Raw genomic sequence first — 24,555 nt, forward strand, 5'->3', positions numbered from 1 at the left:
ACTTAAAAGGCATTGTGAAACATAGTTACACTTAGTGAATGAGCACTGAGCACTGGAAAGTAGAAGCCTCAGAGAAAAATGTATCTGTGTGCAACTGTCAGAGAAGAAAAAGTCTAATCAGCTAAAATAAAACACTTGTCATGTTCCTGAAACTCAAAGCGAAAACTCAGTACCTGTTACAGGAGAGATGGTTCAAAGACCAGGAGTAGACAATGGTCTGCCCCATCGTCTGGCAATTACTCAGAGGTCCTGGCAGAGCACCCCACCTAAAATAGCATCTTATCTGTGTCGCTATGCCATACTCCTCCTGCCCTCATCACAGCTGACAGTCACGTATTTGTTTACACCCACCTCCCACTCTAAAATGTTCTCAAGAACAAAGGATGGGTTCTTTGTTACATTAATGACTGTCATCCACAGCTCTTGGGGCAGTTCCTGGTACAGAGTAAGACCCAATAAACATCTCCTTAGTGGATGAAAAATGCAGTCACATTCTACATTTAGCAAACAAAGCTAAAGGTGGAAGGCTTCCTCTGCCGTCCGTGATTTCAAAGTCCTTTGTGACCTAGAAGCAGCTTGCTTTCCTGCCTCTACCAACGGAAATGCCACTGTAGGTCTGTTTTTAATAAATCAGATATGTGTGTGTGCACATGTACACGTTGTTGTACACACATGTGAAGGCCAGAGGTCAACCTGAGGCTTTCCTCAGAGGCCATCTATCTTGTTTTTGGAGGCAAGGGCTCTTGCTTGGACATGGGGCTATTAGACTAGGTTAGTTAGGCAATGAACCCCATGAATGTGCCTGTCTCCACTTTCCCAGCTCTGGGATTATAAGTAGGTGCCACCATACCTAGCTTTTTCCATGGGTTCTGGGGATTGAACTCAGGTCCTCTTGCCTAAGAGTTAAGCATTTTACACACTGGGCCATCTCCCCAGCTTGTTCCAACCCCTGTCTACAGTGACCATAACCAAGTGTCTGCTCTGCATGCAGAATGCTTGCATTTCATCCTCCACTGTGAATGTGCATGGAAACTACACTGAGCACTTCGGTTTCCATCCTGTCCCTCCAGCACAGTCAACAACACAGAACAGTTAACTCTGGGAAAAAGTGTGTGAAAAAGACCAACAGCATTAGAGGCACAAAGGACGCTGAGAGTCAGGTCAGCACTCAAGTCATCCTTAGCTGGCACAGAAAGGGGGTGCTGGACTTCACAGGAGCCAGTGTGCACACAGGAAGGAATGCTTCCCACGCATGAGGCGTCTTTAAAACATGAATGTTAGACATTCAATCATGTCCTGCAGCCATGGTGCTCAGGTGCGTGCCCAGGGTGTGGCTTTTTACATCCTTTACTTCATCCAGAGCCGTCAGGGTCTGGCTGTTCCTTTCATTTCACTTCAGACTTCTATTATTATTTTTTTAAAATAGTCTATTTTCCTCCAGAAAACGTACTTAAGGTTATTAACCACCCAACAGGACTTCAATCGTCCTTAGAGCACAGATCCCAAACCTTTCTTCTATGTACTTACTATACCTTCCACTTTTAAGAAGCAGAGTAAAGGTTTTTTACATTTTACAGTTTTGTTTTCATACAAGCATCAGGTGAAGAGTTGTTTGCTTACGTAGATTTGGTAGACACCAAATCTCTGGTTAACCTGCTCCCATGACAGTGGCAGCGGAGAAAGCCAAAGCTGGTGGGTATCTCAGGCCAGGACATGGGTTGGCCAGAGGCCCATCTCTCTAGTAGTTTATTGGGCTGATGAGATGGCTCAGGGGGTAAAGGTGCTTGCCCTCAAGCCTGATGACCTGGGTTCGATCCCCAGGATCCATCCATGTGGTAGAAGGAGAGGACAAGCTCCTGCAAGTTGAACTCTGACCTCTACTGGCGTGCTTATGCACACACAAAACTAATGTAATTTTTTAAAAAGTAGCTTATTTATTTTGAAAATATTTGTACACACAGTCATCATAGCAGGCATTTAAAGCTATCATTAAAAACAAAAACTGAATAAAACAAAAGGAGACAATATAATGTACTGCCTCCTATTCATTTATTAGATATATGACAGAGGGCTGTATTTGTGAGGATTACCTACAGGGGTAGCACGTGGTCCTTGCTTACTATACATCTACAATGCAGAGCACTCAGGGAAACAAAAGAAATCACCTCTCTGTATACACCTTCTGCTATTCGGAATATCCCCCACTTCCCTGAGAATCTGGAAATGACTCTCAGCCCGTATCTTTGGAGACCTGTCAACATTCTGCAATGTTAAAATACTGTTGGTTGCTATCCTTTGGAATTCTGACTTAGCTGTTCTGCCGGAGGAGGGTGGCAGGGGAGAGGCTGGCTAGAAGTGTAAAGAGAAGCTGAGTGTTTCTAATGGACTGTTAGGGCTGCAGACCCATCTCTTGGGTCTTCTCAGCTCCTCCAGCAAGCTTGGGCCTCCTATCACATTATGGATCATTCTTCTGAATGCCCATCACATTTGAAGTCAATGTGGCCCTCTGGACGATTCATCTTCCCAAATAGATCACAAAGCCTCACTGAGCTGGAATCATCTCCTACTTACCTTTTAATGATCGACAGAGTCTCTATAGTGCCAAGTACCTAAGGCAACAATATTACCCACTATTTATACAGGCTCTACTATAGAACGCTACATTGATACTACGGAGGTAGCATAAGCTGCCAATTTTGCAGAAAAGGGAACTAAAATCTTCAGAAAGCTTAGGTGACTTGTCCCAAGTTATACAGCCAATAAGTGACAACCAACCCACCTTAGGCTCATCTGATCCCAAAATTTTAACTCTTGCCAACAGCAATGACTGGACTTCAATTAAATATATTTTTTAATCAACCATTTATATCAACATATGAGGTTATGAAAATGATCATATTACTAAAAGCAAAAGAAATGGTCTTATTCTTTAATTAGCCCAAACGACGCACAATTAGTCTACACTTCAGTCTCTGATTTAATATAGTTTCTAAAGCTCTGTCAGCTTGAGAGTAATAAGCCACTCCTCCGCCTTGCTAAAAGTGACTCTTACTGAAACGTTCCACTATTTATCAAGGAAAAGAAATGTTCCCAAGGTAAAGGAAAATCACCTTGTACTTTGGTGACTTCTCCTGGGGGCCTTGTCTGAGAAGCTGATTGCAGGGGAGTCACAGTCCCACAGTTCCACACCACCACATGAGAGCAGATGATGCCAGGGAGCTGGGGTTTTCTAAAACAGAGCACAGGAGCTTAGAAGGAAGAGCAGGCATACTGACTGCCGCAGGGCAGGTAGAAGAAACAGGGCAAGCCTGTGCTGAAACTGACCGGGAGAGCTGCGGGAAGAGCTGTGGGAAGGCCTGAGGAAACTACATTGTAACACGCGGGAATAGAAACAGGTGAGGAACAGTTATATTCAAATACGACCAGGATTGAATGATGGCGAGGGGAGAAGAGATTCTTGTAGCATTTTAACCTTTTCCCTGGTCCTTCGTACCTTCTGTTAGAATATGGGCAGCTAAGCCACATGTTAATTTGACTTCCCAGGTATTGAAGTAACTCATCAAAATTCACTTTTGTAAAAAACCTTCTGAAGACACAGCAAACTACTGAAAGGACACTTTCAAATATTACATTGTTTTCCTTTGTAACTCTCCATTTAAGAAGGATTTCTCCTGCAATAATGCAAGGCCACAGTGTTATCACAAAGGCTGATAAGGAGAGAAGGGGTTAAACCTGCAAACTTCCTTAAAAACCTCTTCACTGTATCCACACTATTTCCCCAACAGCTACTATAGAAAGCTCTAGCCTTAATATCTTTTAAAGGCAATCACCAAAGCTCCCCACACTGTTTAAAAGTTAAAAAAAAAAAAGCACATCCAACCACTTTTCAACAAAATTTTTGCACACTTTGAAATACAACGGGAGTCAGAAATCACCAAGTTAAGCTTATATGCACCGTATCTCGGTTTACTTACTCCTAGAACACAAGCACCACACACTTGCTGTGCATTTACCATAACCTGAAGTTCTGAAGCCGACAGGAAAAGACAATAAACCGTGGCCTAGCAAGGCTCCAAAGTCCTAAACAGGGTTTTCAGAAAGATGCCACCACAAGGTAACCTCTCACTGTGAAGGTGCTACATATTTGTTAGTACTGTTTCATTAATGACACAACACATAAACTATCCTTTGGAAATAACCACAGATCACTCCAGTAAACATACCTGCAGATACACAGTTAACGCGGCGGGGAAACTGTTGCAGGCGACAAAATGGCGGATACAGGAAATGGGGGATGGTTACAAAATTTCTAAGAGCAGAAGTGGTTTTGAAGTAATAACTAGAAACAAAAAATAACCTAACCTTCTCAAGATAACCACTAGATCAGCCAGCCAGCGAGCGGGGCTGTGGGCTGTGCTGTGTGAGGAAGTAAAGGTAGGAGCAGGCTGAGCCTGCTCAGAGGAAGTGGTACCACTTCTGGGTTACAAACTGTCTCCGTTAAGACACACATCTGGCCTTCAGTCCCTAACTAATACGATACACATATGCACGCCCCAGTTGGCACCTTGAAAGGGGAATATGGTATGTTTTAAAACTAAAGGTTTGTCCTCCTGTGTGATAGATGTCACTGGTGCGAAGTGCCAGGCAGGACAACTACAACCACAGCAAGGATCAGTGACGGCCTGGGATGGGATCAAGGGGATGCAAAAGGGTAAGAGGAGGCGTGCTCTAGACCTTGACTGAGTAGACGTTCAATGTCGAATAAAATGCCCAGATTCACCAAACCGTGTTCCTAAACTTGATCAGTTTCATAGCATGTAAATTTCACTTCCAAGAAAATTATTTCTTAAGAAAGATTTGTAACTTGGGCTTTTGAGATTTGTCAATGAAAAATTTCCAACCAAAGCATGCTAAAAATAGTGGTCAATTTCTAGGCTACCCCCCTCCCCACATATGAGCTATAACTGGGATGAGTTTGAGTAGCCTGAGAGTCCCCTAAGTAGACAACATCAGAACCACAGTCTTGTGCTGTCTCATTCTACACACATCCTGTTTGGCAGAGAGAGATGTCTGGATATCTAAAGGCAGGCAGAGTCATGAAGCGATGGGCATAGAATGATAGGTGCAAACCGAGCTAAGGCTAGTTGGGGAACAGTTTAGATGCTAGGCACCTCTGCCCCTGACCACTGGTCAAACAAACCTGTACACATACTTACTAGCTGAAGGGAGGGGAAACCAGATGTACTAATGCTGTGCCGATGGTACTGTCCGAGGTTGGGAGGGAGTGTAAACTGCTTTCTTATTTCCGACGATGAATACCTTGAATTAAAATAGGGAAAAAATCTAAATTAAGTTATTATTTAAAAAGAAAAAACACTGCAAAAATCACAATGTAATCTTTGGCCAAGTAGTAAGCAGAAGTGACTAAAGTGCATTCAGTGGTCTGTTAGTAGATACTCTAGTTTTAGAGAGCTAAATGTACCTTAAAGCAATTCACAGGAGCCAGAGTACCTGCAATCATGGCCCCCAGCCTCTATTTGAAAGCTGAGGGCAGAAAGACCTTAAGGTACAATATAAATATCCTAAGCATCTGGCTCGACGTAAGGATGTCTCGTTTCTGACTATACTCACCTGCCATTTTAACCCTGCCACTTTCCATGCAACCAGCTGAGGCCTTTGGCTTGGCTGGTACCACAGCAGTGTGCACTAGAGACTGTGACATGACACTGTCCACTTCCTTGCAGGCACCTTCAGTGAGACCCAGATTTCCCCAGCACTATTTTTTCCAACAGCTTCCAAAAAAGTGACCCTTTGCAGCATTCACATTGGCATTGCGTCTTGAGCTCACAGCCCTGGTGACTTCAGCATCTACTCACACCTGCTGGCCCAAACCCTGACCAATGACATGGGGAACACTCATTTGCTAGGTTGCTGGAGCTCAGGAACATTTTCTCATCATGTCATTTGATGGTGGCTGACTTCTCAGACTAGTTCCCGAAAATGTACTCATAGCACAATCAGGTCAAAACATATAAAACCAGAATCATTAATGCATACAACTAGAAACTATAAGATTACTAAGAATCAAACAGGCTGTATATTTGAAACATTCTTGGTATCCAACCAAAGCATATGTAAAATTGAAACACAATGCTTCTGTGTACTATGGAGATGTATAAAAAAAAATAAGCTGGATGGTGGTGGCGCACGCCTTTAATCCTAGCACTTGGGAGGCAGAGCCAGGAGGATCTCTGTGAGTTTGAGGTCAGCCTGGTCTACAGAATGAGATCCAGGACAGGCACCAAAACTACAAAGAGAAACCCTGTCTCGAAAAACCAAAATAAATAAATAAATAAATGAGTGAACGAATAAATGAATAAATAAAACTAGCATTTCCACCATGACAACGTACAGGGCATGATTATTTGATTCCCAGCCTTCTGTGAGAAGTACAGAGATGGGCAGGACATGGCTACTTGTGGTCATCAGTTCTCCCTCCACAAAAGCACCCTGTTACCTTTCCAAATGCCCCTGTTCATCCGTGCACTGCTCAGGCAGAAACACGAACCAAGAGGTAGACACCTAAGCCAAGGCGGGCCCATCGGGTCACCTCCCTGGGATTCAGCACGAGGAAGAAGTAAGCGTGTGGCACACAATCATGCTCCTGCTGGCCCTTGTGCTAGGGCCTGGTGGAGCATGGAATGCTATAGAAAGGGGCGGCAGTCAGTATGAACTGTGTCCTTAATTTCTAGAGCGCTGTCTTTATTTAATGTTTGGACAGTAAAGGAAAACACTGTTTCAGGAGGGAGTAACCTATTATATTCTAGGAGACATCAGAGAAGTGTAAAGCAGACCATAATGATATGCCTCTTCACAACCATGAGGAGGACCACAACAGAGCACTGGACTGTCAGTCACAAGTGTTGCCAGACGATAAAGAATCCACACACACACACACACACACACACACACACACACACACACACCACACTCACTCTCGCACACACACACACATACTCACACACACACTCATAAACACACGTTGTTGGTAGGGACATGAATGGTATAGTTGTCTCAGAAACAATCCGGCAGTTCCTCGGGGAGTTCAGCATGTCATTTCTATATGTACCCAAATCCCACCAGTAGCTGTACCTCCATGAGAAGTGAAAATAGAAAATTTAAACACCAACACTGACAACAGCATTATACACAGGAAGCACAGCAGCTGGGCATGGTGGCACACGCCTTTAATCCCAGTTCTCAGGAGTCAGAGGCAGGTAGATCACCGAGTTCAAGGCCAGCCTGTCTACGGTGTGAGTTCCAGGATAGCCAAATCTACACTGAGAAACCCTGTCTCAGAATAAACAAACAAACAAACACCCCCAGCATTATTCTTAAGAGTCCAAAGGTAGAAACAACACAAATGTCCAACAGTTGAAGGATGCACAAAAAGTGGTCTATCGTAAGTGGAGTATTACTCAGCAAAGAAAGGAACCATGTACTGCTCTATGGTAGTACATGGGGGAATCCCAACAGCATCATCCTAAGGGGAACAAACTAAATCAAAAGGCCACATATTTCTTATTCCTCATGTGAAATTCCCAGAAGAGTCAAATCTACAGAGCAGGAAGTTGATTAGCGGTGGATAAGGGTGAGTGGAATTATAGAGTAACAGAAAGTGGTTCTGAGCAGAGTTTCTTTGAACTGATGGAAACGTTCTAAATTCTGTTAATAGATCAGTAATTCTGACTACATTAAGAGTCACTGGACTGCACATATTAAATACAGGTGAGTGTAGGTGCCGCATCTAAACTGTGGTAGATCTAGATAAGAGTTACAAGTGCCAGTACAAAGTAACAGTGAAGGCAGAAATGACCTAGCCTAGGGTGGCAGCTGAAAATGGGGGAAGTTGGGGTTTTACCCCACGTTTAGTGAAACTGATTTGTTTTCTTTTCTTTTTGATTTTTGAGACAGGGTTTCTCTGTGTAGCTTTGGAGCCTGTCCTGGAACTTGCTCTGTAGACCAGGCTGGCCTTGAACTCATGCTTCCTGAGGGCTGGGATTAAAGGCATGCGCCACCACCACCCGGCTGTGAAACTGACTTTAATCAGAAATTGGAACATCACCAATTAAAAAAAACTTGATTGTCCCAAACCAAAGAAAGCTACCTCACATAAATAATAATATAGCATGTACTCAGCAGTGTAGGAACTCAAATCAACATACTGGCCATCGATTTATACACGTAGACACTGATTGTAGTCATAGGAGAGCCCAGACAACAGGCAAAGGCCCTCATCTGACCTTTTCGAACCTCCCTATTGACCTTTTGCGGACAATATGACTTTTCCAGAAACTTCTGCCTTCAGTTCCTCCCTAAGACTTCTGAAATAACATGCTATTGTTTCAGAGTTGTCCCAGTACCTTTCTCATCAAAGACATGGTGGTCTTTCTGAAGTGGGAATACTAGACAACATGCCTCTAGCCCCAGCTACTCTTGAAGCCATGACAATAAAATTTTAAATTCAAGACCAGTCCTGTGTAAAAACTAAAAAAATAAGAGGGGCTAGGGATGTAGTTCGGTGGCAGAGTGCTTACCTAGCATGATCAAGACATTGGAGTCAATACCTACCCAAATTATCACATTTAATATCCTCAAGGGACCAAATACCACTATTTAACAACTTAGCATCCTGTAGAGTATCAGCATTCCCCCTCTGTAATTATGTGGCCCAGTGGGAGCTGCAGCCTGATGTTGCCCAGTGGCATTGGGAGTATCCCAGTGTCTACTGCCTGCCAGGGAGAAGATCAAAAATCAAACCTTGAAGTATAGTTTTTACTGAGCACGTTTCACTTTCACAGCATTGTGAAGTCAAAAACTGTAAGTTGAGTCATCCCCTAAGCCTCTCTGTATGTGTGGACTAGTTACTGTCTGAGGCTGTGCTAAAACATGGACCAGAATGGACTTGTAGAAAGAAAGGGTTCGTTTGGCTCACACTTCCATACCACAGTCCATCACTGAGGGAAGTCAGGGCAGGAACTCAAGGCAGGAGCTTGAAGCAGAGATCATGGAAGGATACTGCTTGCTAATGGCTTGCTCTCCACGGCCTGCTTACTTTGCTTTCTAATATAATCAGAGACCGCCTGCCTGGGCATGGCACCACCCACCATAGTCTGGGGCCTCCCTCGTCAATCATTAACCAAGAAAATGCCCCCACAGACTTGCCCACAGGCCAATCTTACGTAGGAAATCCATCATTTGAGGCTCCCTCTTCCCAGGTGACCCCAGGTTCTGTCAAGTTGATGAGTAACCACCAACACAGTATGGAACTATCCCAATGGGCCAGCAATCAATTTCTTAATAATCACAGCAAGAGAACTTGGTTACTACCTCACTTGTATTTTTTTTTCTGGTATGAAGCTGCTTAAGCTCATGTCTAAAAAAATTCTCACATGGGCAAAGCATATTCCATTGGATTTCAAGAACTTGCAAAAAACATCAGTGATTACATTTGCTGATTTGAAATTTCAATCCCAAGTGACTGTTCAGTGTCCTGCGGTCCAAATCGGCCCTCACTTCTGCTCGGGCCTAGCTTTAAGGACTCTGCCCACACAGGTAAGCTGGGATGAGAGGTCGGCTTTGTAGTTGTGGTCATACAGGACTGTGTGTATAGGGACATTTGCCTCTGCATTGATTCTCAGATCAAATTTGATCTGTTCAAGATAGGTTTCAGGATTCCGGACTTGTATCATGGTGGTAAGCCTGTAGTGAGCTGAGTCAACCTTCTCCTAAGGAGCTTAAGTGACTTAAGTACTTGAATCTTCTTTGTTTTCCTAAAGTTAACTGGAAGTGAACCTTGGGATTTGTTTAACATGTCACCCTCATGGGGAGTCAGCACGGTGATGAGGGATTGGTGGTAGTGGGTAGGGAGAGAAACTCCATGTTTCCATTCAGATTAATGATGACCATGACAGACATTTGGGACCGAGACTCCACAAACTAACTGCAGAAGAGAGCTCACTCAAAGCAGTTGCTAGACCATGAGTACCAACCTAGTAATGTGTGGCTGCCTTGATGCACCTGTTCTCAATCAACTCTCATGGCACAGCTTGAAAAATGGCAGTTTAGGCCAGCCATCCTGCATGGTTTTTACAACCAAAAAGGCCAAATATTTGCTGAGACTACCTAAGAAAATAACTAGCTCACCATTTGCTTATCAAACACGGAGGCAACTACCAAGCACCAGGTCCTCAGCCAAGCGACGGAGACTGAAGCTGAGGATGCATTCATGCTCCTAGGAATCCTAGTCCAACGGGTAGTAAGAGGTGGGCGAATGGACAATGGGTTAATTACAGCATTATAAATATAATGGGGAAATGGGCACAGTTCCTGGTGAATAGACAATAGGGAGTCTTAATTCAGCTCAGGAATGCCTAGGAAATGTCTGAAGTGAGGAAGCTTTTGAACCGGTTTTTGGAATAAAATCATTAGTAGGAGGAACCCAGATGGAGAGGAAAACAGTGTAGTCAGACCACTAGACATCAGGTTTCCTCCTTCCTACTTCAAGCATTTTTACCCACCCTGCCGAGCCTTCTTCCTGCAATGTGTGTATCTAGAAGAATGAAGTAGAGTGGGATCCCAAGGACACACAGTCCTGAGGTCTGCTGTCTGCCATCTGTCTGGGTTCAAGCACACTGGTTAATGAGGCTGGGCCTTAGTTTTACTACACTTAAACAGGAGGGGCTGGGCTATCTCTGGGCTCCTTTCCAGAGCTAACCGGCAAATATGGTGAGAATCTCCAAGTGGAACAATCAGTACCACAACCCACACCAGCAGCTGCACTAGGAAACCGCATGGCCCCAGAGGCTTCTCTCCAACTTTCATGTCTAAGGGACACTGTTACTAGATGCTGGTATGCCCAGCAGCCAGAGTGACAGGAACACTTTTTATTAAAACAACGAACAGCCTTATCCATAAGTACTTAAGGAGGCTTGGGGGAAATTTTTTAAAAAGAACCACTTTCCCTATCCTTGTCTGATTGAGTCCCCAAACAATTCCATCTTTTCTCAAAATTTATGTTAGTTTAAATGATGGGAACAGAGAAGCTGCACTCTTCCTAAGGTATCAAGCACGTGATCTAAGGCTCCAAGTCTTCCTCTCCCAGGGGATACTTACACGAACTCAGCCTTATATCCATCCTTTTCCAAAAGCAAGGCTCAGCTTCCATCAACAGCTTCCAAGAGCAACGATGTCATTACCATTGGTACAAATATTCTATCATTCCAGGCAAAGAGCCTTGTTTTTCTGTTCCCCTATATCCCGCAAAAGCCCCAACTCTGTTCTCAATAGAACAGTCTCTTTACTCACTGCTACTAAAGTGTTGGTCACATTAGTATAATACACTAACCCCTTCAACAGCCCAATAAATGGAAATACAGTCTGTGCAAGAAGAAATAGCTATTCAAGATGCCAGTTATGTTTGTTTTGGTAAAGTTGTAAGGTCTGAGTTATGGACCAAGAAGTTATTTTAAGTCCAGAATCCTGGCTAAAAAAAGACATCCAACTTTCCAAAAGCTTTTGGAGAGTGGCATTTTATGCAGGATTTTTCTCCATGAGTAATATTTTAATAATGCCATACTTAATTTTTTAAAAAAATAGCAAAATTTATACTACTAGACATAAATTACTCTTAGTACTTAGAAATGGTAAGTGCTTAGAAGACCAAAGTAGTAAAAATTAAATGGATATTTTTAGGAGACATTTGCAAGTATGAAGATTATACATAAAGAAATTACTTTTCTTCTATATTGATTAATTCATCACTTATTGTCCATCCTAAATTCAAAACATTCAACACATTCTTATAGTCATAAGAATGACCTGAAGATGTTCTGTGAGACTCCTAGATGATTACGCAAGATACTTACAGTTGGGAACATACATGACACGTTCCTTTTACATTCTGAAAAAACAGAACTTAAACACGAAACTCCTCAGAATTCAAACTAAGTTATCTTAGTTTGAGCAAGTATCAGCAAGCTAACTTTAGCAAACTTTAGATATCCACTTTGCAGTCTATCCTGGAATCCTCTTCCAGGCAGTCAGTGGTCCTCAAACTTCAGCATCCATAAGAGTCAGTGAGGGAGCTGTTCAGCAAGGAAGATGTCTGGGCTCTTCTCCAGAGACTGTGATTCATCAGTCTGAGCACAGCTAGAACATGCATTTAAACATCGGCAGGACTCAGGTGCTCTACAGTTAAGTGCACTTAGAGAAGAGGTAAAGACTGCCCTGTGCACTCAGTGCTAGCAGAGAGACTCCCCGAGAAACCTACCTCACCACGGAGCCAACCTCAAATCTCAGGGAATAAGGCATACTTGGTTCTCTCTCAGATAGAAGCAGAACTCAAACTCATTTGGTTTTGTGCAATTCCTCACCACCCCCAAGCAGGAAAAGGTTAGATTCATAATTAAGTAAGGTCAAGTTTCTGAGATGCCCTTCAAAGTAAATGTTTTGCTCCTTATACTAGGTAAACAAGTTTTTCGAGGCACTGTAGAATAGGAAGGACTTTAATGGGCTGGGGGATGAGAGGGCAGGGCAGGGGTGTCAGGAGGAACAACTAAAACTAAAGGCCCTTTGAAAACACCATATGAAAACCTACTATGGCAGTTTAAATGGAGATACCCTATAATGGCAGAACAGATAGCCCAGTTAGACATCACACGCTACCCAACAAAAACCCCAGTACCATGAATGGGCTACATCTTTTTGAGCCGTTGGTCAATGGTGTCCCATAGACCCTCCTCTCCCAAACATGACAAGTTACTTCCAACGCTCTTGACTGCCATCCAGAACTTGACAGTCAGACTCTGTTGCTGAAAGACACCACATACTTGAGTCACAGAACATAGAGAAATCTACCTGGTACTCAACTGGAAGCTTCATCCCTACTGGCTTACTATTTCATAGTACTGGAAGATGCTATGCATACTCCCAGAGGAGAAAATGAATCATCACTCTCACCCAGCTATGAACCCTGGGAACTACAATAATGACCTGCCTAGCAAGTAGGACACTACTAGTACAATAGTGGCATGAATGTTAGGGGAGTAGCCAATCACGTTTCCAAACTGGATTTAAGGACTGCTCTGTAAAATTAAACCCATTCCTGACATAGTCAATGAGGCCAAGAACTTGTGGCTAGATAGGGTATGGGTCTAGAGTAAAAACCTAGACTACTGTTCTGCTAAATGGACAACTCCTAATGCCTTCTAACTATACGCATTGACTAGTGCATGGCTCAACCTCACCAGAGAAGCTTCTTGCAATAGTAAGAAGATAGTAACAGAAACCTGCAAATGGTCAATGAGCAAAAAATAAGAGACTTCAAAATTCTCAGCCCTAGCAGGTTGTATTTATATATATATTTATGAATAAATATGTTGCTACATATACATAGATGTATGTAACAATAATTAATGAAAAAAGGCCATGAGTTTGAAAGAGAGCAAGGAGGGGTACATGGGAAGAGTTTGGAGGGAGAAAGGGAAGAGGGAAATGATGTAGTTATTGTATCTCAAAATAAAACAAAATTTAAATAAGAAAACAATAATTTTTCCCCATGAAAACACAAGGCAAACACAATGGAACTGAAGTCAGTGAATTCAGAATGTTGTCCTCCATGGTCTCCAAATTTCCCTACACAATGCAGTCAGCTGTCTACTTTCTTAACTTTGCTTCTTGCTGACATTATTGTGGCATTTATAACTTTTTCTTGAATAAAGCAAAATGAGCATATAAAGAAATGTTCAACCCTAATGGGATGCCTGTATTAGATCCCTCCCTCAAGACTCAGGGATCCATGGAGAAAAGGGGCAGCAGAGGCATTGTAAGAGCCAGAGGTGGAGGATGACGTCAAGGACACTGTGCTTTCCAGACACAACATGGCAGACACACATATGAACTTACAGGGACTGTGACAGCATGCATAAGACCTTAACAAGCGCATGCCAGACAAGATCCCAGCACAGAGGTGGGGAGGTGGCAGGAAGTCCCTGGTTACTGCTTGGAGAGGGAAAGTCAGTTTTCTTCAATGAGTGACGTCTGATCTATTGCCCACACTCCAAGGCAGGCACCACACCCAGGAGTAGTCACCCAACACAGACTGGACTAGATTGGCAGAGACAGACAGACAGACAGACAGAGACAGAAAGGGGAAGGGGAGAGAGGGAGAGGGAGGGAGGGAGAGAGAGAGAGAGAGAGAGAGAGAGAGAGAGAGAGAGAGAGAGAGAGAGAGAGAGTATGAGAATAGAGAAACAGAGACAAATATAGAAAGAGACAGAGCCGGGCGGTGGTGGCACACGCCTTTAATCCCTGCACTTAGGAGGCAGAGCCAGGCGGATCTTTGTGAGTTCGAGGCCAGCCTGGTCTACAGAGCGAGATCCAGGAAAGGTGCAAAGTTACACAGAGAAACCCTGTCTCGAAAAACCAAAAAAGAAGAAGAAGAAAGAAAGAGACAGAGACAGCATATAAATGAGAATATAAAGTTGACAGTATGAAAGTGGGGGAGAAGTTGAGAGAGGGAGATGAATATAATCAAATACATTGTATGAGATTCTCAAAGAATAAATAAAAATATTTAAAATGTAAGGAAAGAAGGGAAGAATCAAAGATAAGTAATATTGCTCACATGGTGGATGAACTGGACTGCACATGTTGACTAATTATAGGGTTCCCTTCAGAAAGCACAGCTCAGCTAAGCCTGCCACACTGACCAGCAATTGCTTAGGAAGAATTGGGTTCATTTTGTGTCCTCAAACATCCTGCAGAATCCACGAGGGCTAAGAAGGATGGTCTTAGTCTATAACAAATTATGGACTGGGATAGCATCTCTGTGAGATCTTGCTGTAGTGGGTAGCTGTTCCAGCTTTGACCTGGAAGTACTACCCCCATTGAGGCTACGGTAACTGTCATGCCTACAAGGTGGGAGTCCTTAAGGCCGGAGATTCGTATGCACTGGCTCTTTTGGTTCCTGGATCCTGGACGATGGAGGTAGACCGAGCAGAGATCTCCAGAGAACACCACTGGACTGCGCTACACCTTTCCAGGACCCTGTAACCTATCCCTTTACTTGTAAGTTACCCCACAAAATAAACCTCCCTTTCAACTACGTGGAGTTGCCTTAATACAACAACCAATATCTTGCTATCTCTATTCTTCATTAATTAACAGTATACCCACCAAGAGCCTGCAGCTCTGCCTAGTTCTTAGTATTACATTATGGCTATTATTCTCCATTTTATGGACCTTATTAAATTGTTCTCCTTTGTAAAAATTAAACACAAAAGAAAACTACATCCCAAAGACAGCATTGCTTTTCAACCTTCAGTGTAGGACATATACTTAGCTTTAACTTTCTACACCCTAGAATACTTTACATCTGAAAACATTTCAAGACCTTGATGACATTCTTATTCCTGGGGAGTAAGCATGTGGTTGTGAACCCTGAGGTATCTCAGGTGCTTTTATGTCAGGTGACTGTGTATGAAGCATGCTAAGGTGAAGCTGATCCATGATAATGAACTGAAATCTTAGAAAAAGGACCATGTAAAGCCAGGGGAGGGCACTAAGGCAACATCTGCACAGCATTTCCTGTGATGTAGCTTTACTCAAGGGCAAGGCACTCCCCCACACGAAGGCATGCAGCTGGCCCCGCTTCCGGTTCTGTCAATCTCTTACAGTAACATGACTTGGAGGGTCTTAAGAAAGCTCTCCTTCCTGCTTCAGAGCTGAGAGGGAACTTAGTTGTTAGTGCTCAGAGACGGTGCTCCTTCCCTAAAGAAGATGGCTATAATGAGCCAAACATGCAGGATCTACATGCCGTGACTTAAAAGGGAAAGAAATCCCGACCAACCATCATTTGCCACACCGTAATTCCTACCACCATGATGCAAATATGAGAGTTCAGTGACCAACTACACAAAAGGACAACAGACACTAAGCTCCGTAACACCGGCAGGCCACTGCATCTGATTAGCATCATATGGAGACACTGAGGAGGAAATCAAGCTGAGGCCATCCCCTGGGGTTGAGGGAGCTGAGGAAGACAACAGGCCCTGAAGAGGAACAGTGGGAAATGGAGTGCAGTTCTCGACCCGAAGGAATGTAGAGTAAAGAGAGTGAATTCAAATTTCAAAGCTAGTCTAAGGAGTCAAAAAGATATTCTGAGTTAACCCCCTGTCTCAAGCATAGAATGGTGTTCCTTGTGTTTGGAACACCCTAGAACCAACATCTCAGCATCGACATCATTCACACTAACTTCCAAACCACTTGTCTCTGAAAGGATGACATCTGTGGTCCAGTCCTGCTTTGTCAACGGCCAGCTATGTCATCTGGGGCAAATGCGCGGCCACAGCGAAGCACATGGGAAGGGAAGAGGCCCCGAGACGCGGAAAAGCCTCAGCAGACAGCGGCTGGACGGCCGGAGGGGCTGCCAGTGAGAAGAGTCCTGAGGTAAAGGACGACCAGGGCCAGCGGGGTGGAGAGAGGAACGGCGATAAGGAGTCCACAGACTGTCAAGCTGTAAGAATGGCCCCAGGGTCTGCAGACCATATATTCTGGCTAAGTGTCCTCCTTACTTTCAAGTGTACCTTAATCTGATAATGAGATTACTTATCATTCTTATAAATTGGAAGAGCCTACCACCACCCCTACAATTATTACAATTAAGAATGCTGGTCACGGGTAAGGAACTACAGACAAGTAAGGAATGCTGGGAGCGGGCTAGTCTTCCCAAGATATATACATATATATGTAACATAGGGACTAAGAAGACTGTATTCCTATACCTAGGAAATATATAAATAATACACATTTATATATAATATATATAACAACAATGAAAGAAAAAGGCCACGAATTTGAGAAAGAGCAAGGCCGGCGCAAAGAGGGGTTGGAGAGGGGAATGATGTAATTATATTTTAATTTAGAAAACAAAAAAATGAATAAATGCTATTTCTAAAGGAATGTCAGTAATAATTTACGGTACTTACTGCCTAGCTGGGAATGTTCTAATGAATTCATTTAAGCTCTGCACCCACCAAACAGGGTAGAGATCAATCTCTGCCCGTTAGGGAACTGAGGCCTAGAAAGGCTAAGAAACTTGCACAGGGCTTTACCGTTGAAGAAAGGTGGCAGAAGAACAGCCTACTGGAAAAATTCATCACAGAACCTTTCAGAGGAGCCTGTCACAGAAGCTGGGTTTCTGGTATTTTCCTCCCCCCGGAAGATTAGTGATGGAGAGCTAGGCATGTGAAGGCTTTCCCAAAGAAGGATATTCAACTTTACCCCGACCCTTGAAAAGAACAGGTTTGGCCTGCTTCTAAGACGTTGAACGCAGCTTCAATATCATTAATCCTTCATGGGTAAGTAACTGTGGAATATGCTCCACAGGTAATGCAAACACCCCTATCAGCAACGGGCACAGGCCTCCAAAAAAAGTCCAGGAGATTCATTGTTCAGTGGCGCTGGTGTCCTCTGTGTGCACAACATTGCCTCTTTTTGTTTCGGCTGTGGACAAATGTCAAACATCAGGAAACTGAGTGAACCCTCAGGGGTCCAAAAATCTGTTAATGCAGTGACTACTTTTCCTGGAATGTGGGCTAAGGCAGGCAGAGGAGGTACCTAGGACAGACATTTCATTCAAGCCCTTACTCAAGACTGCTCCTCACCCCATGATGCCTATCTTATCTTGACACACTCTCTACCCCCAGGCTCCTCTCTGCATCCCAGGACCACTACCCACTTCACAGGCAGCCTGCCTCCAAGTTAGCATTACCCCCTCCCCCCCTCCCCCAACAAAGCAGGCTTCTCTCTCTCCTTGGCCACGCCTGTCTCTCTCTTTGTCTCCCTCTGATTCAATGTTCTGCAATCGCTGCTCTAGATAAAACTGCTGGTGGGTGACCTTTCACTGGACAGCCTGGTTTCATCCTGACTCGATTCTTCTGTTGCATCAGATGCTGTTGACCTCCAACCCTCATGAAACTTCCCTGGGAGGAATACTCCAACTATTCACTCTGCCTCTTGAGTGGCCCCGTTTCTAAAGCAACTTTCCTCCCCTGTAAATCCTTTCCATGTTGTTTTCCTTCGAATAGCAGCGCTTGGATAAGTCTGGGGATGTGGGGAGGGGGTTTCAGGTAAGCAACTCTTGTTCCTGAAGCTTGGTAAAGCATTGGGGGAAAAAGGAAGGGGACTGGGGTAATAATAATAATAATAATAATAATAATAATAATAATAATAATAATACGTGGGTAAAGTGCTTGCCATGCAAGCATGAGGACCTTAGTTCAGATCCCCAGCACCCATGTGAAAAGCCAGTTGTGTTAGGACATGCCTCTATTTCCGGAGCTGGGGAGATGGCGGCAGGAAGAACCGTGGGGCTTACTGCTCAGCCAGTCTACAGCATCAGGGAGCTCCAGAGCAAGGAGAGACCCTCCCTCCAAAAACAAGATGTACAGTTCCTGGGGTGTAACACTCTCTGGTTTACACACACACACACACACACACACACACACACACACACACGCACACACACACACACGCACGCACGCACGCAAGCACGCACGCACATGCGTGGGCAATTCCAGCAAAGAAACATCCAGTATTATGCGGTACTATAGGGACAGCTTTGAGGAATCCTCTGGGAACATGTTATGCAGATAAATGATTATAAATGGTTTTTTTTTTTTTCTCAGAGGAAGTCAGTTTCCTTATTGTCTCACTCCTTCATGGGACAATGTCAATGCTATTTAGCTCCCTTCTGGCCATTTAGCCCTGATGGAAGCATTTTCTTTACAGAACACAGAAAGGGATTTCTCAAAAGCAATTTCGTTTTTCCTCTTTTGCCCTAGTGAAAGTGGCAGCTCACGAGGCTGGGTCATTTCCTGTTGGTTTAATATGAAACAACGCGGCCCCCTGTGCCCTCCCATCCTGAGCTCTATGTGCTCCTGCAGGCATGGTCAATGTTCGTGCCGGGACATAATCACAAGGGAAAGGCCCTGCGTTGTGGGAGACAGACAGGAGTTCACATGGTTTCAGGACACGGATTCTTCTTACGCTGCACATGTTCTGGGCCAGCCGCAGCTTCATGAGTCTTCGGACTACCTGTCTAGATGACACAACTGCACAGTCCACCCTTTGAAGGGCTAAATACAGGCTGGCAGATGTGGTGCACTCAACGCAAGTCTAAGAGAAGAAAGGCTTAATATCAGATATTAAATTTTTGAAAGGAAATTTATTGAAGCCGTCAGAGTGGTGCTGACAGTCTATAAAACCCCCGATGACTTTTCTCTTTCTGTTTACCCCTGTGGAGTAATGGTCTGTGGTCTGAGGCAAGCTGAGCTTTGCATGGTGACTCGTCCTCACGGCTTCACAGGGTTTACTGGCAGGCACTGGAACTCGTCATGGCAAACCGAGAGTGGGGTGAATGCTCTGCTACAGGCAGCACTCCCCCCAGATTCATGTCACAGGGCTATCTGTGGAGCTGGAGGTTTGCCAGTCCGTTAGCACTGATCCAAGATTCTGGGGAACTTCCCAGCATCCTATCAAGTCCCAGGCAGTGGGAGTGTTTAATGCAATGTCAGTTCAAAGATAGTAGGGTGAAAAGACAGATATGAGAAACGGGTTTTTGTTTCAGTCTGGGACAGAGTGGCCTCCTGTGGCCAATCCATCCAGGTAGAAACAATGCTTGTTTCACAGCACGCATCCACTTTTGCCCTCTCTTAGCTCAGTTACCCAGGATTCAGCAGTACTGTCAGGCCAAAAGGACCATCCCTAAGATGACCACGTTCCCATAAGCCTTGAAGAATTAGCTCTGCTTCCTCAGACAGCAATCCTGCCATTGTAACAACATGATCTCAGGCAAAATGCAACTAAATTCAGGACCCGTAACTCAGTGAACTAACCAACCACAAATCAAACCGTGCTGAAGGATGAATTAACGGAGCTGGTTAAAGGGAGTGAGGAGAAACAACAAAAGAGATGCAGGAAGGAAGAAAGATAAAATTCATAAGACAAAATCAGTAGGGAGTCAGGCTATACAATGACAGAATGCTCAACGTTGGGGACTGATGGGAGAGGTCCATCTGTTCTGTCTAAAGGCACAGGCCAAGGACAGGAGAAAGAGCCAAAGGAAAGGAACAGAGCCCTTCTGGCACCCAGAGGACACCATAGTTCAAAGGTCAATTACTTCGAATGAGGCTCTCTACTTCAAATTATCAGAGCCTCTGTACTGTACTTTTGGAGTTTCAACACAGACTGTGCATCTTGTTTAAACAGCTCTCCAAGTTCAAGTTCAAGTTGTTTAGCACAGTGTACATGGGGGAGGGGCGGGGGGGGGGGTTGAAATAACTAGAAATCGCTGATTTACAGTTAGTGACCCTGGCAGCTCAACTTGGGCTGGAAATACTTCCCCAGAGACTGTCACACTTCTCAAACAGATACTTTTAAACACTAGTTCAAATTTTTTAAAAGAAAAATGGATGCTACCAAAGGCTTTCTGTGGGGAAAATGCTTTTTCAGTTAAAAGATTAGAAGTGTGGAAGTTGTAAAGACATAAAATAACAAATTATTTCCTATTTCTACTGACTTAAAACACAATTTAAAATAAAAGAGAAAATTCAAATTAATAGTATGATGAATAAAAGTACCTCATTGCATTTATCAGATGTGAACATTAAATAATTTATGAAAGCCTACTTCACCTAAGTATAAAAGTATTTTTAAGAATTGCTAACTGGAAAATATAAAGATCACTTGAAACCTTTTAGGCCACACATGGTGGTGCCTGTTGTCAATTGTGCCAGCAGCACTCAGAAGGCTGAGGAAGGACTGCGAGTCTGGGGTCAGCTGGGCTACGCTACACAGCAAGACGTCCACCAAAGAATTCCAGCCACAGCTGAAGAGATGAACAGCTGATAAGATGTTTGCCACACACGCAGGGCCTGATCCCTAGAACCCACAGAAGAGCTGGGTGTCATAATTTGAGTCTGTAATCCAAACACTGGGGATGCAGAGGCAGGAGGATCCTTGGGACTTTTGGGCCAAATCAGCCAGGTTAGCTCAGTCAGGGGACTTCAGCTTCAGAGAAAGACACTGTCTCAGAAAATACAGTAGAAGACACATGTCTGTCTGTCTGTCTCTCTCTCTCTCTCTTTCTTTCTCTCTCTCACACACACTAAACGCCCCCAACCTATTAAATACTTAATTTTCGACAGCTACAATTTACATGTGATTTTTCTTTCCTTTTCCTTTTTTTCACATGTGATTTTTCAATGTTCATTAAGGACTTTTTTGTTTTGTGTTGCTTTCCAAGACAAGGTTTCTCTATATAACAGTCCTGGCTGTCCTTGAACTAGCTCTGTAGACCAGGCTGGCCTTGAACTCACAGAGATCCACCTGCCTCTGCCTCCCAAGTGCTGGGACTAAAGGCGTGTGCCACCATTGCCTGACTAATTAAGGACTTTTCCTTTCAATATTTGTCTTCAAGAGAAAGAAAGAATGTTAATCTCCATTTTCTTCCATGCTACAACCTTTTCTCTTAACTTTCTTGAGCTTCTTGGAGGTCTCATTTGAAAATGGAGAAACTGTTTCTGAATCACATGTCCATGCCTCTGGATACAAAAGCATGGGTGCTTAGAAACTGGAATCCTTCTGCAGAAATACCTTTTTACCATATGGAGGTAGTCCCCTAAACACCCCATGTTCCTTCTACTTCTGCAACTTTGTCAGACAGAGAGTACTCTGCCCAGAGACCATGCTTCTGGCTATGTTTCTTCCTTCATTCTCCGCAATTCAGCACATGAAGTCAACCTGCAGCAGGGTAGGGGTCGGCCTCGCTGGCTCTCTGAAAGGATCTTTCAGCTTCATCAGTGTCCAAGAGGCTGACTTCATCACACGAGTTGTATTCTGGAATCTTCATGAGCCACCTACTAAAAAAGGAAATGTCCTGGAAGGTTATGTAACACAGGTTGCTAACTGAAGGCAGCTCCCAGCACTGTAAACAGAGCAAGAAGTAAGCAGCCTTCCAGGCCTCAGATACAACCCTGGAAACGAGCAAAGCAACCTCCGGAGGGGAGTGGGAGCCAGAACAAAACCTTGTCTGTGTGAGCAAAGAGGCCAGTGACCCGAAAACCCAGACGTCCTGTGTGTTCTAGAGGTTTGTCCCGGGGAGAACAAATTCTACCCTTTCGAAATGTACAGTCCACCAGAAGCAAGTGAGGGATGTTAAGTAAGCAGTCACATGTTGCAACTTGAGATGAGTGCCAAGGTAAAAAAGAGTGCATTCTACGTGTATAAGAGGGGAATATGAGTTCCGATACTAGGTCAAAACACTGGATACATTGCTCTTCAAACTATATGTGTGTGTGACAGAGGGGAGGGGGAGAGACAGAAGGAAGGAAGGAGGGAGGGAGAGAGGGAAGGAGGGAGGGAGGAAGGGAGGGGGGGAGGGAGGGAGGAAGGGAGGGAGAGAAAATGGTACTAAAATGTATTTTCTTCTATGAACTGCGGTGAAAACCTTTGAAAGCTACCATTAAAAACCAAATTAAGGCTTGGAATAGGAGGTGCCACCGATTGTCTCTGAGGATGGGAGTTGTACAGAGAAAGGAGGGTTGTAAGCAAAAGATCTCATTTATTAACATTGTCTTCCAAGGGACAAGGTGAGAAACACCTGTGGACGTCTGCTATCTAGACTCAGGCAACGCCATGTCCAAGTGCCACACCCCACACCGCAACTGGAGCCCTTGAACGGGAATCAGGGGAAGAGAAGAGAAGCTCAGAGGCTGATGAAGAAGTGGCACCACTTAGGGTACCTGGGGACTGAGGGGATGAAACAAAGCACGTGTCAGTCAGCAGAGGATGGACTGTCAAGGCGCTGATCTGATCCTTCTTCACCGCATTTGAAACTCAGCTTGGTGTCAGAGAGAGAGACCAGAACTAAAGTCTGAGCCCCAGGACGAGTCTTTCACCACACCAAGTCTTCCTGGATAAAGAAAACAACAGCAACTCAACACTCAGTGGGTTTGCAGGGTGGGATGTAACAGGGTCAGGAATGTGCCCTGGTCATGCAGGGTCAGATGTGAACGGACATGTATTTGTTACTCAGAAATGCAGACATGGGACTTCCCACCCTCTCAAACATTTTCTCTCCCATCTCAAAAGCTCTAGCTTCTTGCATTATTCCCCGGAACTGATTCCGCCCCTGGAGGCTAAGCGGTATCGAGGGTTTTTAAGCAGTTGTTCTAGTCTTCATGGTGCTGTAGGGCAAAGGTTAGGACCTTTAGTTTAAAAACACATTTTTTGTTCACAGCTAACATCAGAGAAGAACCAAGTCAACTTGTGCCTTTCTCACAGGAAGACAGAAAAGAGAATTTAGATCTTTTTTCAAGCTCCCAGAAGGAGAGAACTCTGCAAGATTGCTGGGAGCTGTAAGATTCTCTCGCTCCATCCAGAGAGGATGGAAACCACCTCTCCCCACAGTTAGTGTTCTGACCCGTCAGAGGGGAAACTAAATATATTCCGTCATTTGGAAAAACAACCTCAGCACATGGATGGGGTATTAGTTACTCCTTGCTGTGACAAAATGCTTGACAAGAAGCATTGAAGAAGGAGGGGTTCATTGTGGCTCTCAGCCTTTGGGGATACTGTCCATCATGGCAGGGAAGGCAGGGCTGGATGGTCACACGCACTGGCAGCCAAGAGGCAGAGAATGAATGGGAAGTGGGGACAGGCTGTAAGACTTTAAGGACAACCCCAGTGACCCACTTTCTGCAGTAAGGTTCCACCTTTTGAAGGCTCCACACTCTTCCAAAGCAGCACCAGCAACAGGAAATCAAGTATTCAAATACCTGAGCCCACGAAGGTCACTTCGCATCCAAACTACGAAAGACAGCCAGAACAAAAACTTACGTCAGCCAAAAAGTCCGTTTGTTGATTCCAATAAGTGGTAATAGCAGATTGAGTTGTTAAAATCACAGTTTTGTCTTAGCGAGGCCTGGGTTTGACGACAGTGCTGTGTCTTGAGTAGGATGTACGACCTGTGCCGCCCAGGGAGAATGAGAGCATCTCTAACTTTTTAGGCTGTTACAAGAACTACACAATGTAATGCACATGCAGGACAGAAGAAGCCCTCAATAAACACAGGAGTTCTTAAGAAAGCAATAAACACACTGTCTCTGTTTCCTTTTGCTATGACAAGAATATACCCCTGGTTTTTCAGTGTTTCCTGGTTTACATTTGTTTTCCTTATTAATGCGGACAAATGATAATGAAACTTTCCACAGTTGACCTTTTCACTTCTCAGTAAGACAGAAAATTTTCAAAAGGTCACAATTAAGAGCTGAGTATGGTATTCACCAGGAATTCCAGATCTTAGGAAAAGGATTATAAGTTTGTGAGTTCAAGGCCAACCTGGGCTACATTATGAGACTCTCAAAGAAACAAACAAACCCAGCAAATATATATATATATATATATATATATATATATATATATATAGACACC

General features: G+C 44.1%; 1 protein-coding gene across 2 annotated transcripts in view; it reads right to left on the reverse strand.

Moving 5' to 3' along the window:
- Dock8 (dedicator of cytokinesis 8) overlaps window positions 1-24,555 on the reverse strand; it is a 203,397-nt gene that overhangs the window by 147,967 nt on the left and 30,875 nt on the right. The window contains exon 2 of one of the 2 annotated variants that reach the window (XM_052712081.1): window positions 5,217-5,319. In XM_052712081.1, the coding sequence (XP_052568041.1) occupies window positions 5,217-5,319 (103 nt within the window). Of the gene's footprint in view, window positions 1-3,110; window positions 3,214-5,216; window positions 5,320-24,555 lie in introns of those variants that run through there. The other variant, XM_052712082.1, reaches the window with a different exon arrangement.

The sequence above is a fragment of the Peromyscus californicus genome, unplaced genomic scaffold (genome assembly GCF_007827085.1).
Source record: "Peromyscus californicus insignis strain IS unplaced genomic scaffold, ASM782708v3 Scaffold_4__1_contigs__length_199733344, whole genome shotgun sequence".
Lineage (NCBI taxonomy): Eukaryota > Metazoa > Chordata > Mammalia > Rodentia > Cricetidae > Peromyscus > Peromyscus californicus.